General features: G+C 44.2%; 1 protein-coding gene across 2 annotated transcripts in view; it reads left to right on the top strand.

Annotated features, from left to right (window-relative positions):
* The first annotated feature begins 267 nt into the window (after positions 1–267).
* WDR75 (WD repeat domain 75) overlaps positions 268–17,745 on the top strand; it is a 400,614-nt gene continuing 383,136 nt past the window's right edge. Inside the window, exon 1 of one of the 2 annotated variants that reach the window (XM_056534259.1) lies at positions 268–1,106. In XM_056534259.1, coding sequence (XP_056390234.1) covers positions 1,021–1,106 — 86 coding nt within the window. In that variant the 5' untranslated portion in view covers positions 268–1,020. Of the gene's footprint in view, positions 1,107–5,718; positions 5,783–17,745 lie in introns of those variants that run through there. The other variant, XM_056534260.1, reaches the window with a different exon arrangement.

Here is a 17,745-nt window from a genome sequence, read left to right as displayed (position 1 = left end):
TATGCTAAATTACAACCTACACTAATCTACCTACCTACGCTATTTGCGTAGTGCTGCGCATGCGCAGTACAACTTTAGATGCGCTCGCTGCTCTACTTTCTGTTCCCCGTTGCCTGAGAGTTAACAGGGGACGGGGAGTAGAGAAGCGGGCGGGGAGGCAAGCGGTTGACAGCGCTATCGGGCATAGGGATCCCGATAGCGCTGGCGGGTGACAATAAAACAGTAAATGTCGGGCCACAGAGGCCATGAGAGCTCCGTGCAGCTTCAGCTATCACAGGAAGCGGAGATCCTCTCCCTGTGATAGCCAAACTGAGACTGCTGTGCGCGTCGAAGCGTGACTTTTAAATATGTCACGTGACAAGTGTGAGCCAATAGGATGTCATGGAGGCGGAGAATCTCATTCTATGGCAAATCTCATTCTATGGCCCTGCCCAATATACTCAGATATACTGTTCTACAGTATCACACATATTAGACGGACACCTGAGAGCTGTCTATCCATGCTTCTTTATTTGCAGGGAGGAGCTACAAGTCACTATAGAATTATGTTTCCTTTAGCTCTATAGATATACTTAGAAACACTGTTTTACAGTATCACATAAAATTGGCTGCAGCCAGTATCACACATAATATACTTTCTATAATATCATCACATCATATGCTTGAGAGGGGCAGAGAGGAGCTGTACACTATTCATGAATGCTTCCTTTCCACTCTCGGAGCATCCTGCAGTGCTGAGCGCTTAGACGTGTGTGCGGCCTCAACGCCAATCACACTCCGCAGCGCTCTCGCCTATTATTCTGAGACGTTATTTGAGGAACGGAAGGGGGTGTGTGTGGAAACTGGCCAATCCTGCCAAGGGTTTGCTACTCTGGCAGGTCTTTGTACTATTACAGAATATCGGAGTTTACAAATTTAGAGCCTACCATTTCCCCTGTTAACCGCCGCCCATAAGACCCTGTTTCCGCTCTTCCTGCTTTACCACGTGTGTTCCCTGTTAGGTCGCAACGCTTGTGGAAGATGGTGGGGGACTCTGAAATTCGCTTGGTTCAGTTTGGAGGAAGCAGAATAAACTACTGCAGACCTCTACTATCAGAGGACAACAAGTAAGAAATGCTGAACGCGTCATGTTTTATGCAGTCTGAAGCTAGTTACCTAAGCCACTTGTGCGGTATCGTACTGCAGGTGGCTTTTTTTTTGTTGCTTACATTAAACTTGCAGATATACGAGAGGTTATGATTTCCGTTTTGTTAGTAAAATGCTTTCCTTACTGATTTAAAAGTGAAATTCAAAAGGAAATCTCTAGACAGATTAGATGAAACTACTACATCAGATTGTTGTGTTTGCAACTCTTCTTGTGGAAAATGCCCCCAAATGATAATTTCCTGTACATTTTATGGAGGCGCATTGACTACCGCATGAAGCTTTGTGTCTCGGTTGACTCAATCCATTCAGGCAGAGATAGCCCAAGCGCTTGACCTAAAACTTTTCCCCTATTCTGTGCGTAGGGAGTAAGCTTTTGGATACTGGACTACTCCTTTTAACCCTTTAGGAGCTTTTCACACATATAGCAGGATTTGAAGCTGTGTTCAGTCATTTTTTGCACTTTTTTTTTCTCTCCTCCCTTTTTGAAAACTTTCAGTTTTCCACCTACAGACCCATTTGAGGGCTTGTTTTTTTTTTGTGTCACCAATTGTACTTTGACATCAATCATTTCATAACAAAATCTATGGTGAAAAAACAAACAAAAAAAAACTTGGGTGAAATTGGGGGGGAAAAACCCTGTTATTTTGTAACTTTTGGGGGCTTCTGTTTCTCCAGGTTTGTAGTCTGGCTACAAAACCATCTACGGTGCAAAAATTTGCCCACTTCAGCCGCTATTTTACTCCGGTCGGCTCATTCAAATGAATGAGATGCAGGCTGGGATACGGTAGCTGCTGGTTTTGATATTCCCAGCTGGATACAGTGACGTAGGGTGTAAATGCACCCTTGTGTAGATTTTTATTTTACAACTTTAAAAAATAATTCTACATGCACTAAAATTTAGTATGCTTAAAATTGTCCTTCTGACCCCTATAACTTTATTTTAACGCATACGGGGCTATATGAGGGCAAATTTTTTTTTTGCCATTATTTGTAGTTTTTATCGGTACCATGTCTTGATGTGAATTTTTGATTGCTTTTTACTTACATTTTTTTATGGTTTATGCAGTGATCAAAAATGCGCAATTATGGATTCTGGTATTGTGTACGCCATTGACTGTGCGGTTTAACTAACCTTATATTTTAACCTGTTCAGGACCCAGGACGTACATGTACGTCAGTGGGAATTTCGGTCCCCGCCGTGTGCCGGTTGGGGGCCGGACCGGGGTGACTGCTCATATCGATCAGCAGGCACCCCGCGCAAATGCCCAGGGAGGTCATCAGACCCCCTCCCATGTCGGCGATCGCGGCAAATTGCAAGTGAATTCACACTTGCGATTTGTGTGATTACGGGTCTATGGTGACCCGTAATATAAGGAGGATCGTGGTTGTGCAAGACACCGACGATCCCTCTGAAGGGATAGGAGTGAGTTGGCAGGGTGCTACCCCTCACATCCCTGTTATTGGTAATTTAGACGTGACGACCAATAGCAGATCGGGGGCGTACTTTCGGTTTCCCCGTTCTGCCCACCCAAAATAGGTGGGGCAGGACGGGGAAACCGACAGGGACTGGCGCCGAAGGTCACTTACCAATCTGCGGAGGCGACGGTGATCGGTGGGCAACGATGTCGCGGCTGGCTCCCTGGATCCTACGGAAGCCGGTAAGTTGCCTAGCAACATCTGAGACCACTACACAGTGGTCTCTAAACTATAGCCCTCCAGATGTTGCAAAACTACAACTACCAGCATGCCCAGACAGCTGTTTGGGCATGCTGGGAGTTAAAGTTTTGCAACAGCTAGAGGTCTACAATTTAGAGACCACTGCACAGTGATCTCCAAATTGTAGCCCTCTAGATCTTGCAAAACTACAACTCCTAGCATGCCCACACAGCAGTTTGCTGTCTGTGCATGCTGGGATTTGTAGTTTTGCAACACCTGGAGGGCCACAGTTTGGAGATCACTGTGCACTGGTCTCTAAACTGTAGCCCTCCAGATGTTGAAAAACTGCAAATCCCAGCATGCCGAACAGCAGACAGCTGTCTCTGCATGCTGAGAGTTGTAGTTGCGTACCTCAAGCTGTTGCATAACTACATCTCCCAGCATGCCCTTCGGCAATCAGTACATGCTGGGAGTTGTAGTTTTGCAACAGCTGGAGACACACGTTGGAAAATACTGAGTTAGGTTCTGTTACCTAACTGAAGGTTTTCCAACCAGTGTGCCTCCAGCTGTTGCAAAACTACAACTCCCAGCATGCATGGTCTGTCAGTGCATGCTGGGAGTTGTAATTTAGAAACAGCTGGAGGTTTGCCCCACATGGGCAGGTTTACAGTAAGTTTCCTGCTTGAAGTTTGAGCTGTGGCAAATTTTTCGCCACAGCGCAAACTCCTAGCAGGAAACTCGCTGTAACCTGCCAGTGAGAATGTACCCTAAAAACACAACACATAATAAAGGGTAAAACCCTACATATACACCCCCTTACACTGCCCCCCCCCCCCCCCCCCCCCCAATAAAAATGAAAAACGTATTGTATGGCAGTGTTTCCAAAACGGAGTCTCCAGCTGTTGGAAAACAACAACTCCCAGCATTTCCAGACAGCCACTGACTGTCAAGGTATGCTGGGAGTTTAGCAACAGCTGGAGGCACCCTGTTTGGGAATCACTGGCGTAGAATACCCCTATGTCCACCCCTATGAAATCCCTATGTAGTCCTCAAATGCGCGTGGCGCTCTCTCACTTCAGAGCCCTGTAGTATTTCAAGGAAACAGTTTAGGGCCACATATGGGGTATCTCTGTACTTGGAAGAAATTGCACTACAAATTTTGGGGGGCTTTTTCTCATTTTATCTCTTATGAAAAGGAAAAGTTGGGGGCTACAGCAGCCTGTTAGTGTAATTTTTATTTTTAACACTAACATGCTGGTGTTGCCCCATACTTTTTGTTTTCACAAGCGGTAAAAGCAAAAAAAGACCCCTAAAATTTGTAACACAATTTCTCCTGAATACGGAAATACCCCATATGTGGACGTAAAATGCTCTGCGGGTGCACAAGGCTCAGGAGTGAGTGCACTTTGTACATTTGAGGCCTAAATTGGTGACTTGCACAGGGGTGGCTGATTTTACAGCGGTTCTGACATAAACGCAAAAAAATACCCACATGTGACCGGATTTTGGAAACTACACCCCTCGTGGAACGTAACAAGGGTATAGTGAGCCTTAACACCCCACAGGTGTTTGACGAATTTTCATTACAGTTCGAAGGGAAAATGAAGGACATTTTTTTTCACTAAAATGCTAGTGTTACCCTAAATTTTTCATTTTCATAAGTGATGATAGGAAAAAGCCCCCCCAAAATTTGAAACCCCATTTCTTCTGAGTAAGAACATACCCCAAATGTGGATGTAAAGTGCTCTGCGGGCGAACTACAATGCTCAGAGGAGAAGGAGCGCCATTGGGATTTTGAAGAGAAAATGTTTCCAGAATTGAAGGCCACGTGTGTTTACAAAGCCCCCATAGTGCCAGAACAATGGACCACCCCCCTCACATGTGACCCCATTTTGGAAACTGCACCCCTCACGTAATGTAATAAGGGATACAGTGAGCATTTACACCCCACAGGTGTCTTGCAGATTTTTTGAACAGTGATCCGTGAAAATGAAAAATGTTCTAAAGATCTGTCAAATGCCAGTAAATACTCACTGTACCCCTTATTAAATTCTGGGGGGGGGGGGGGGGGGGGCATTTTGTCCTATTATCCCTTGTAAAAATTTTACATTTGAGGGAAAACTAGAATTTTAGTGAAAAGAAAAATAATAATTTACACATCCAACTTTAACGAAAAGTCGTCAAACACGTGTAGGGTGTTAAGGCTCACTGGTCCCCTTGTTACATGCCTTGAGGGGTGTAGTTTCCAAAATAGTATGCCATGTGGGTTTTTTATTTTATTTGCTGTTCTGGCACCATAGGGGCTTCCAAAATGCGACATGCCCCCCAAAAACAATTTCAGAAAAACTCACTCTCCAAAATCACACTGTCGCTCCTTCCCTTCTTAGCCCTCTAGTGCACCCGCCAAACACTTGACATACACATATGAGGTATTATCTTACTTGAGAGAAATTGGGTTACAAATTTTAGGAAGATTTCTCTCCTTTTACCCCTGGGTCTACAAGAACATGCCAGTGTAAAAAAAATGAAGATTTAAAATGTTCTCCTTCAATTTACTGCTATTCCTGTGAAACACCAAAAGGGTTAGCAAACCTTTTGAATACTTTGAGGGGTGAAGTTTTTTATAATGGGGTCATTTATGGGGTATTTCTAATATGAAAGCCGTTCAAATCCACTTCAAAACTGGACTGGTCCCTGAAAAATTTCGATTTTGAAAATGTTGTGAAAAATTGGAAAATTGCTGCTGAACTTTGAAGCCCTCTGGTGTCTTCCAAAAGTAAAAACATGTCAACTTTATGATGCAAACATAAAATAGACATATTGGGGGAGATTTATCAAAACCTGTGCAGAGGAAAACTTGCCCAGTTGCCCATAGCAACCAATTAGATTGCTTCTTTCATTTTTCACAGGCCTTCATAAAAATGAAAGAAGCAAGCTGATTGGTTGCTATGGGCAACTGGACAAGTTTTCCTCTGCACAGGTTTTGATAAATCTCCCCCATTGTATATTTGAATCAATATATAATTTATTTGGAATACCATAAGCAGAGAGCTTCAAATCCTTATAAGCAGAGTGCTTCAAAATTAAAAAAAATGCTAAATTTTAAATTTTTTCAGCAAACTTTGGAATTTTTCACTAAGAAATGATGCAAGTATCGGCAACATTTTACTAACTAACAGAAAGTAGAATATGTCACGAAAAAACAAACTTGGAATTAGAATGAAAGGTAAAAGCATCCCAGAGTTATTTATGCTTAACCCCTTAACGATGGACGTATATTTTCGTCCTCCGCCGGCTCCCGCGATATGCCACGGGGTCACGCGGTGTCTCCGCGTCATATCCTGTCGGGCCCAGCGGCTATCAGTGGCCGGGACCCGCGGCTATTACAGGACATCACCGATCGCGGTGATGCCCTGTATTAACCTTTCAGACGCGGCGATCAAAGCTGACCGCCGCGTCGAAAGTCAAAGTAACCCGGCTCAGTCGGGCTGTTCGGGACCGCCACAGTGAAATCGCGGCATCCCGAACAGCTTACAGGACACCGGGAGGGACATTACCTGCCTCCTCGTGTCCGATCGACTGACTGCTCCTTGCCTGAGATCCAGGCAGGAGCAGTCAAGCGCCGATAACTGATCACAGGCGTGTTAATACACGCCAGTGATCTGTGTAAAAGATCAGTGTGTGCAGTGTTTTTGGTCCCTATGGGAGCTATAACACTGTAAAAAAAAAAAAAAAAAAAATGTGTTAATAAAGTTCATTTAACCCCTTCCCTAATAAGTTTGAATCACCCCCCTTTTCCCATAAAAATAATAAAACAGTGTAAATAAAAATAAACATGTGGTATCGCCGCATGCGTAAATGTCCGAACTATAAAAATATATTGTTAATTAAACCGCACGATCAATGGCGTACACGTAAAAAAAAATCCTAATTCCAAAAAAGCGTACTTTTGGTCCCTTTTTATACCATTAAAAAATAAATAAAAAGTGATCAAAAAGTCCGATCAAAACAAAAATCATACCGATAAAAACTTCAGATCACGGCGCAAAAAATGAGTCCTCATACCGCCCTGTACATGGAAAAATAAAAAAGTTATAGGGGTCAGAAGATGACATTTTTAAACGTATAAATTTTCCTGCATGTAGTTATGATTTTTTTCCAGAAGTACGACAAAAGGAAACCTCTATAAGTAGGGTACCATTTTAACCGTATGGATCTACAGAATGTGTCATTTTTACCGAAATATGCACTGTGTAGAAACGGAAGCCCCCAAAATTTACAAAATTGCATTTTTTTCTCAGATTTTGTCTCACAATGATTTTTTTTTTTTTTCGTTTCACCGTGAATTTTTGGGTAAAATGACTATTGTCACTGCAAAGTAGGATCAATGATGCAAAAAATAAGCCATCATATGGATTTTTAGGTGGAAAATTGAAAGGGTTATGATTTTTAAAAGGTAAGGAGGAAAAAATGAAAGTGCAATAACAGAAAAACCCTGCGTACTTAAGGGGTTAAAGTGACTGGTCAGATGTGCAAAAAAAATGGCCGGGTCCTTAAGGGGTTAATAGTTCGGACATTTCTGTACATAGTGGTAACACATATGATTGTTTCTTTTTGATTACATTATTTTATTTAAAAAAAGGAAAAGGGCGGGGGGTTTAATTCAAACTTTTATTAGGGAGGGGTTAAATCTCTTCTATTTACTATTTGTTATCTGTGCATTCCCGTGTGGTCCTATCCTGCAGAATATCCGCACAGAGACTGTGTGGATATTCTGTGGTGTGAACTAAGAGGCATAACACTTTCCACCTACAGACCCATATGAGGGCTTGTGTTTTGCACCACCAATTGCACTTCTTAATGACAGCAATCATTGTCCCACAAAATATTCGATCAAATAGAAAAAAAATTGGGGCCTCCTCCCTGCCATATAGCAAACATTGAGGGCTTTAAGGTGTCATATTAGAATTAGCTCCCTAAAATTTGTAACCTCATTTCTTCTGAGTATGGAAATACCCCATATGAGGACGTAAAGTGCTCTGCAGGCGCACTAAAAGACTCAGAAGAGAAGGATCAAAACTTGGCTTTTGGAGAGCGGATTTTGCTGAAATGGTTATTGGGGGACATGTCGCATTTAGGAAGCCCCCAGGGTGCCAGAACATAAAATAAAAAACATGGCATACTATTGGGGAAACTAAACCCCTCCAGAAACGTAACAAGGAGTACAGAGAGGTGTTTGATGACTTTTTGTTTAAGTTGGAGGTGAAAATTAAAAAATGTAAGTAATTTTCACGGACTACTGTTCCCAAATCTGTCAGACACCTGTGGGGTGTAAATGCTCACTGTGCCCCTGGTTAAGTTCCTTGAGGGGTGTAGTTTCCAAAAATAGGGTCACACGTGTTTCTCCCCTGGGCAACACTAGCACGTTATTGTAATAAAAGTAGTTTTTTTTTTTTATAGTAACATGCTGGTGAAGTCCTCAACTTTTCATAAGGGGTAAAAGAAGAAGAAAAAAAAACTTAAAATTTGTAAAATGCTTTCTCCTGAGTAAGTAAATACCCCATATGTGGCACTAAACTGTTGCCTTGAAATACTGCAGGGCTCCGAAGTGAGAGAGTGCCATACGCATTTGAGGTGCATCAGACACCACTGATCACCCTTGTTTTACGGGTCAGCGGGGACCTCACTTGCCTGGAAAAGTCGTGATCCGCCGGTCAGAATTGACCGGCGAATCACTGCAATCGCAGATATGGGTGTCAGGAATCCCACTGCATTCACTGCCCGGTTACTGGCAGTGAACGGAAATGCCCTCGGTCCTTAAAGGAAAACTGTCAGATATTTTCTCCCGCACTATCCACAGGTACTGGTGGATAGTGCGGGAGACGCTGATTAAAACGAGCCCTACCTTACCCGGCTCCGCCTGGCCGTTGGCCCGCTTTTGTTTTATTCTATATATATCTTACTGTAACTGGCACAGGCGGGTCTTCTGCAGGTTAACTGGCACTGACGTCAGCGCCGCTTATAAATATTCATCCTCCCTCCAGTTAGGAGCGGCAAAGTACCTGTGGATAGTGCGGGAGAAAGTATGCAAGGTAGTTAATATACCAGGATGCAAGGTAGTTAATATACCTGTATGCCTTCCTCCTTTAAAGGGGTACTCCGGCGCTTAGACATCTTATCTCCTATCAAAAGGATAGGGGATAAGATGCTTGATCGCGGGGGTCCCGCCGCTGGGGACCCCCGTGATCTTGCACGCTGCACCCATTAAAATCAGTCCCCGGAGCGTGTTCACTCCGGGTCTGATTACTGTCGATCAGCTCTCACGCCCCCTCCCATAGGCTTGCATTGAGGGGGCGGAATGTGAAGTCACACGGGGCGGAGCCTTGACATCACAATGCTCCGTCCCCAGAGCGAACATGCTACGGGGACTGATTTTTAACGGGTTGCGGCATGGAAGATCATGGGGGTCCCCAGCGGCGGGACCCCTGCAATCGGGCATCTTATCCCCTATCCTTTGGATAAGATGTCTAAGCACCAGAGTACCCCTTTAAGTGGTTAACCTGTTGGAGACTAAGGGTGTATGCATACGCCCTTGCGTCCTGGTACTTAAGGACGAAGGGCGTATCCATACGCCCGTGGGAATTTCGGCCCCCGCCGTGCGCCGGGCGGGGACCGGACCGGGGTGACTGCTGATATCTATCAGCAGGCACCCCGTGCAAATGCCCAGGGGGGTCATTAGATCCCCCCCCCATGTCGGCGATCGGCGCAAATCGCAAGTGAATTCACACTTGCGATTTGCGCCGATTCCGTGTCTATGGTGACCCGGAATAGAAGGGGGGATCGCGGGTGTCTAAGACACCCACGATCCCCCTAAAGCAATAGGAGTGAGGTGGCAGGGTTGCCACCCCTCCTATCTCTGCTATTGGTGGTCTAGACGCGACCACCAATAGCAGATCAGGGGCGTAGGGGTTTACTTTCGTTTTCCCCGTCCTGCCCTCCCACAATAGGCGGGGCAGAACGGGGAAAACGAAGAGGAGCGGCGCCGGAGTCGACTTACCCCTCCGGAGGCTGCGGAGCGACGGGGATCGGCGACGGAGATCTGCGGCGGCGTGCGGCAGAAGAGGACGGCCCCCGAATGTGACGGAAGCCGGTGAGTATTTGCCTAGCAACATCTAGAGGGCTACAGTCTGAGACCACTATAGTGGTCTCTAGACTGTAGCCCTCCAGATGTTGCAAAACTACAACTCCCAGCATGCCCAGACAGCTGTTTGCTGTGTGGGCATGCTGGAATTTGTAGTTTTGCAACAGCTGGAGGTCTGCAGTTTAGAGACCACTGCACAGTGATCTGCCCTCTATACTGCCCTCTAGATCTTGCAAAACTACAACTCCTAGCATGCCCACACAGCTGTTTGCTGTCTGGGCATGCTGGGAGTTGTAGTTTTGCAACATCTGGAGGTCCACAGTTTGGAGATCACTGTTCAGTGGTCTCTAAATTGTAGCCCTCCAGATGTTGCAAAACTACAAATTCCAGCATGCCCACACAAAAAACAGCTGTCTCGGCATGCTGGGAGTTGTAGTTGCGTACCTCCAGCTGTTGCATAACTACATCTCCCAGCATGCCCTTCTGTGATCAGACATGCTGGGAATTGTAGTTTTGCAACAGCTGGAGGCACACTGGTTGGAAAATACTGAGTTAGGTAACAGAACCTAACTCAGTATTTTCCAACCAGTGTGCCGCCAGCTGTTTCAAAACTACAACTCCCAGCATGTACTGACAGACCGTGCATGCTGGGAGTTGTAGTTTTGAAACAGCTGGAGGTTTGCCCACAGGGTACATTCACACGGGCGGGTTTACAGCAAGTTTCCTGCTTCAAGTATGAGCTGCGGCAAATTTTTAGCCACATCGCAAATTCCTAGCGGGAAACTCGCCGTAACCCGCCAGTGTGAATGTACCCTAAAAAGACTACACTACCACATAATAAAGAGTAAAACACTACATAAACACCCCCTTACACTGTCCCCCCCCCCCCCCCCCCCCCCAATAAAAAGGAAAAACGTATTGTACAGCAGTGTTTCCAAAACGGAGCCTCCAGCTGTTGCAAAACAACAACTCCCAGCATTTCCGGACAGCCACTGACTGTCCAGGCATGCTGGGAGTTTAGCAACAGCTGGAGGCACCCTGTTTGGGAATCACTGGCGTAGAATACCCCTATGTCCACCCCCTATGCAATCCCTAATTTAGTCCTCAAATGCGCATGGCGCTCTCTCACTTCAGAGCCCTGTCGTATTTCAAGGAAACAGTTTAGGGTCAGATATGGGGTATTGCCGTACTCGGGAGAAATTACACTACAAATTTTGGGGGGCTTTTTCTCCTTTTACCCCTTAGGAAAAGTTGGGGTCTACACCAGCCTGTTAATGTAAAAAAAAAATAAAATAAAAAAATAATTTTTACACTAACATGCTGGTGTTTCCCTTTACTTTTTATTTTCACAAGAGGTAAAAGGAAAAAAGACCCCCAAAATTTGTAACGCAATTTCTCCTGAGTACGGAAATACCCCATATGTGGGCGTAAAATGCTCTGCGGGCACATAACAAGGCTCAGGAGTGAGAGCGCACTATGTACATTTGAGGCCTAATTTGGTGATTTGCACAGGGGTGGCTGATTTTACAGCGGTTCTGACATAAATGCAAAAAAATAAATACCCACATGTGACCCCATTTTGTAAACTACACCCCTCGTGTAATATAATACGGGGTACAGTGAGCATTTACGCCCCACAGGGGTCTGAAAGATTTTTGAAACGGTGGTACGTGAAAATGAAAAATTTTATTTCTTTGTTTGCACAGCCCACTGTTCCAAAGATCTGTCAAACGCCAGTGGGGTGTAAATGCTCACTGTACCCCTTATTACATTCTGTGAGGGGTGTAGTTTCCAAAATGGGGTCACATGTGGGGGGGTCCACTGTTCTGGCACCACTGGGGGCTTTGTAAATGCACATGGCCCCCGACTTCCATTCCAAACAAATTCTCTCTAAAAGCTCAATGGCGCTCCTTCTCATCTGAGCGTTGTAGTTCGCTCGCAGTGCACTTGACGTCCAAACATGGGGTATTTCCATGTTCCATTTCTATTTCAGAAGAAATGGGGTTACAAGTTTTGGGGGGCATTTTCTCCTATTACCCTTTGTAAAAAAGTAAAATTTGGGGAAAAACCAGCATTTTAGTGGAAATTTTTTTTTTTTCATTTACACATCCGACTTTAACAAAAAGTTGTCAAACACCTGTGGGGTGTTAAGGCTCACCGTACCCCTTGTTACGTTCCTTGAGGGGTGTCGTTTCCATAATAGTGTGCAATGTGTTTTTTTTTTTTTTGCTGTTCTGGCACCATAGGAGCTTCCTAAATGGGACATGCCCCCCAAAAACCATTTCAGAAACTCACTCTCCTAAATCCCATTGTTGCTCCTTCGCTTCTGAGCCCTCTACTGCGCCCGCCGAACACTTGACATACAGACATGAGGTATTTTCTTACTCGAGAGAAATTGGGTTACAAATTTTGAGAGGATTTTTTTCCTTTTACCCCTTGTAAAAATTCAAAAATTGGGTCTACAAAAACATGCCAGTGTAAAAAATGAAGATTTTGAATTTTCTCCTTCACTTTGCTGCTATTCCTGTGAAACACCTAAAGGGTTAAAACGCTGACTGAATGTCATTTTGAATACTCTGGGGGGTGCAGTTTTTATAATGGGGTCATTTGTGGGGTATTTCTAACCAGAAGACCCTTCAAATCCACTTCAAACCTGAACTGGTCCCTGAAAAATTCTGATTTTGAAAATTTTGCAAAAAATTGGAAAATTGTTGCTGAACTTTGAAGCCCTCTGGTGTCTTCCAAAAGTAAAAACTCATCAATTTTATGATGCAAACATAAAGTAGACATATTGTATATGTGAATCAATATATAATTTATTTGGAATATCCATATTCCTTATAAGCAGAGAGCTTCAAAGTTGGAAAAATGCTAAATTTTCAAATTTTTAATGAAATTTTTGAATTTTTCACCAAGAAAGGATGCAAGTATCGCCGAAAATTTACCACTAACATAAAGTAGAATATGTCACGAAAAAACAATCTTGGAATCATATTTATAAGTAAAAGCATTCCAGAGTTATTAATGCTTAAAGTGACAGTGTGCGAGGAGGTAGAGGAAAAAAGGACCAACGAAATTCCAGGCGCTGCTAGCTCAAAGACACCGGAGGCAATGGGTTATAGATGAAAGATCCTGGCAGGGATCATATTTATTAAAACAACAAAAGTACAGATGACGTGTTTCGAGGGTAAACCCCTCTTCATCAGATCAGCATAACATGCAGTAGGACACATGGCCAGTTTAAATACAGTGTGAACAGGCGCCAAAACCGCAAAGTGGGCGTGGCTAGAATGGTCAAAGGTCATTGCAGGTGTTGCCCTTACATACCTGACATAAAATCAACCAACATAAAAACATAAACATATGGTGAGGAGAGGATGCACAATTGTGTAGTATGAACCATGGTAGGCTAAAGGGGTGGATGTTCTGTGGTGCCGCAATGAAGCGGCGACGTGTAAATGTGTAGAGATCATCATGAGATGGTTGCTAGGGACGCGTCGCTAACCACATGGGAAGCGGAGGGATAGAGCCAATCAGGCGACTTGCGGCTGTATCGGCCTATCAGTGGACTGCGCGGTCTGGCCAATCAGGTGGCAGTGCCGTGCTGCTAGCAGGAAGCGACGCGTCCCTGCTGGTAGCTAGGGACGCGTTGCTATGAATGGGAGGATGGAGGCGAGGCCGTCATATGCGAAAGCCGGAGCGAAAGGGGCGGAACAAAAAAGATAGGCAGCGCGATCTGAGCTGAAAGGACACTCATAGCGGTGGGCTAAAAGTTGGGGGCCTGCAGCTGTTGCAAATGGAGTGCCAGAATAAATGAGACGTAAAGAAAAAGAGGGGGGGAGGGGGGGAGCGGAGGGCGAAAGAGAGGGAGAATTCACTACTTACTATCCATGTCACTCCCTCTGATTCCAATACTGAACCCTTCTAGTCCCCTGCAGCCAGACCCCCCATTGACAGCCATATCAATACCTCCCAATTTGACCTTTCTGTTAACTCCACGTTTTTTTTAGAGCTTCCCCCCTACTCAACACCATCTCTTCCCCCCCCCCCCCCCCTCCATATTAGACCTTCATCCTCAGCAGGAGATACACATCGCCCTCCCACTAGGAGGAAAAAGGGTCGAGACGGAGGGGCTGCAGAGGGGGTACCAGAAGCAGAAGGGAGAGAAAAAAGGAGAAACAGGAACCTAAAGACTCCGACTCCCTAAATACGGTCAAAATTTTTAACCTCTCTTCTCACCTTTTTAACAAAGCTGAGCGAGATGTTCTAAGTAGAGGTCTGTCTTTTTGCCCTACAAATAGAGCCAACAGTTTTGACTTATTCCTTGACCTGAATACCTTCATCAGGAAACTGATGAAAAAGAGATTATTTTCTATTAAAGGAGGCGACATCTCAGAGCGACCTCCTACTGAATCTACGTGCTCTCTGATCCCTCCCCCTCTACACACAGACCTCAAAGCCAAATCCACCTTTTATCCACTTCAATCCCGAGGTAGCTTCCTTGAGACTTTCTCCACTATGGTTTCCAGTGATCTGGAGGCTCTTTCTAAGAACAACTACCCTCCCATCAAACGATACCAAACTAACCTACTCAAAACAGAAAACGCTGCGCTTAAGAGTCTTGCGGATAATCATGACATAGTAATACGGCCCGCAGATAAAGGGGGAGGGATAGTAATTCTAAACTGCACGGATTATCTTCTTGAGGCAGAAAGGCTTCTATCTGACAGCAAGTACTATGGCCTTCTGTCCCATAATCCCACAGATGAATATGCTAAAGAATTAAAATCACTAGTCACAGAAGGTTTCAACCAGGGAATACTCTCTAAACAAGAAAGAGACTATATACTTATCACTGAACCTGCACTACCATTATTCTATTACCTGCCCAAGGTCCATAAGAAAAAAAAGCCTCCTGGCCGCCCAATTGTGTCAGGAATCAATTCCGTTTCGTCCAACTTGGCACATTACCTTGATATACTACTACAAAAATATGTAGTAAGTCTAACATCTCACCTTAAGGACACCACCGACTTCATCCAGTCTGTATTAGAAGTGGGGTGGAGCAATGATTTTCTATTTGTCACCATGGACATTACATCACTCTATATGGTTATTGACCACAATCTTGGAATAGAGGCAATAGCACACTTTTTACTAAACGATCCTGAGATGCCAGAAGCACAATGTCACTTTATTTTAAAATGCCTGCGTTTCATCTTAACCCATAACTACTTTGAATTCCAAAAGAAAATCTATACCCAACACACCGGGACCGCTATGGGATCGAAAGTAGCACCAAGCTTTGCAAACCTCTTTGTGGGACTTTTTGAAGAGAAGCAGGTGTACAATCATGAACTGTTTTCCAAATGTTCTTTTTACAAAAGATACATCGATATTTTTATCATATGGGTTGGCTCTAAATTACAACTTGAAGAGTTTTTAAATGATCTCAATACCAACACATGGGGACTTCATTTTACTCATAATATCTTTCACAATAATGCAGAATTTCTAGATGTCGTTGTATTTCATGATGAAGCCAATAGACTAAGCACTCGCACTTTTTTCAAGGAGGTAGATAGCAACAGCTATTTGGATTTTTCCAGCTCCCATTACAAAAAATGGATTTCTAACATCCCATACGGTCAGTTTAAGCGAATTACATGGAACTGCTCTTCTTTGGAAGATTTCAAACTCCAAAGCAACACTCTCAAAACTCGCTTCAAAGCGAAGAATTATCCTAAGGCCATTATAGAGTCGGCATACAAGAAGGCCAGCTTACAGACACAAGCCGAATGCCTGTCTAAAACACGCAACAATTCCAAAAATTACGACTGGTCCTCCAATTTCATTACCACTTTCACACGGGAACATACCCAGGTTAAGGAAATTCTATCTAAACACTGGCCGATCCTTTTGAAAGATCCCTACCTATGTGACATTCTACCCAACAAACCCTCGGTCACTTTTAGACGTGGGCGCACTCTACGCAATATAGTCGCCCCCAGCAGACTGACAGCTGCTACCTCTGGCCAGACTAATAATAATTTTTTGACCAGCATAGGTAGCTACCAATGTGGCATCACAAGATGTAAATGTTGTGCCAGTATTAATAATCGTTGTAAAAAATTCACATCCACCAAAACAGGCGAGCATTTTAATATCAAAACCTTTTTAAACTGTTCCTCCTAATATGTGATATACCTCCTAGAATGCCCCTGCAAACTCCAATATGTGGGCCGTACCATCCGTTGCCTACGGGAAAGAATCAATAAACATCGTAGCAACACCGCTCGTGGGTTTCTGTTAGTTTCTCCAGACACCTGCTTCAGGTACACAAGCAAGATTTTGGATGCATTAGTTACACCTATTGAAGGCATCCCAAAAGAGGACCCACAAAGATTCAGTACATTGCTGAAAAGAGAGAACTTTTGGATCTACAAACTCAACTCTTGTACCTGGAGGCCTTAATGAACTTATTGAATGCTCCCTGTATTCCTCATCAATGTTATCACTATTATCTGTCCACAGAGCTATCTGTTTCCCCTGTATCATTTATTCCGTATTGGTCACAGCTACCTTTGATTTAACATTTAGTTACTTATTAATTTATCGAGTCTATATTTTAACATATTTTGTATCTTTTTTACAGTATGCTTCTATGTGTTTTTTATTAACATGCCAAACACTGCGTATTTTTAATGGGTTTACCTATTCCTCATGTCCCCATTTTTATCCATATTTATGATATTTATTTATAACAAGATGTATGTTTATATTGATTTCCCTAATGATATTTATTCACTCTATATCTGTGAATTGTACATATATATAGATTTATTTAACATTATGCCCTGATTTATTATGGCTCCCCAGATACGCCTCATTTTGATAATCATGGGTCTATGATGCTCTCCTATTATTCTCCCTCTCTTTCGCCCTCCCCCCCCCCCCCTCTTTTTCTTTACATCTCATTTATTCTGGCAGTCCATTTGCAACAGCTGCAGGCCCCCAACTTTTAGCCCACCGCTATGAGTGTCCTTTCAGCTCAGATCGCGCTGCCTATCTTTTTTGTTCCGCCCCTTTCGCTCCGGCTTTCGCATATGACGGCCTCGCCTCCATTCTCCCGTTCATAACGTCGCTTCCTGCTAGCAGCACGGCACTGCCAGCTGATTGGCCAGACCGCGCAGTCCACTGATAGGCCGATACAGCCGCAAGTCGCCTGATTGGCTCTATCCCTCCGCTTCCCATGTGGTTAGCGACGCGTCCCTAGCAACCATCTCATGATGATCTCTACACATTTACACGTCGCCGCTTCATTGCGGCACCACAGAACATCCACCCCTTTAGCCTACCATGGTTCATACTACACAATTGTGCATCCTCTCCTCACCATATGTTTATGTTTTTATGTTGGTTGATTTTATGTCAGGTATGTAAGGGCAACACCTGCAATGACCTTTGACCTTTCTAGCCATGCCCACTTTGCGGTTTTGGCGCCTGTTCACACTGTATTTAAACTGGCCATGTGTCCTACTGCATGTTATGCTGATCTGATGAAGAGGGGGTTTACCCTCGAAACGCGTCATCTGTACTTTTGTTGTTTTAATAAATATGATCCCTCCCAGGATCTTTCATCTATAACCCATTGCCTCCGGTGTCTTTGAGCTAGCAGCGCGTGGAATTTCGTTGGTCCTTTTTTCCTCTACCTCCTCGCATACTTCAACAGGACAGGTTCACCTGCCTCCTGCGGACCCTCCGGCTGAGCAGCCTGCTCCACCTTTAGACCTCTGTTTGAG

This window comes from Hyla sarda, chromosome 8, assembly GCF_029499605.1.
Source record: "Hyla sarda isolate aHylSar1 chromosome 8, aHylSar1.hap1, whole genome shotgun sequence".
Taxonomy (NCBI): Eukaryota; Metazoa; Chordata; class Amphibia; order Anura; family Hylidae; genus Hyla; species Hyla sarda.
The sequence above is the reverse complement of the archived record's forward strand: the minus strand, read 5'-3'. Positions and strand labels throughout refer to the sequence as shown.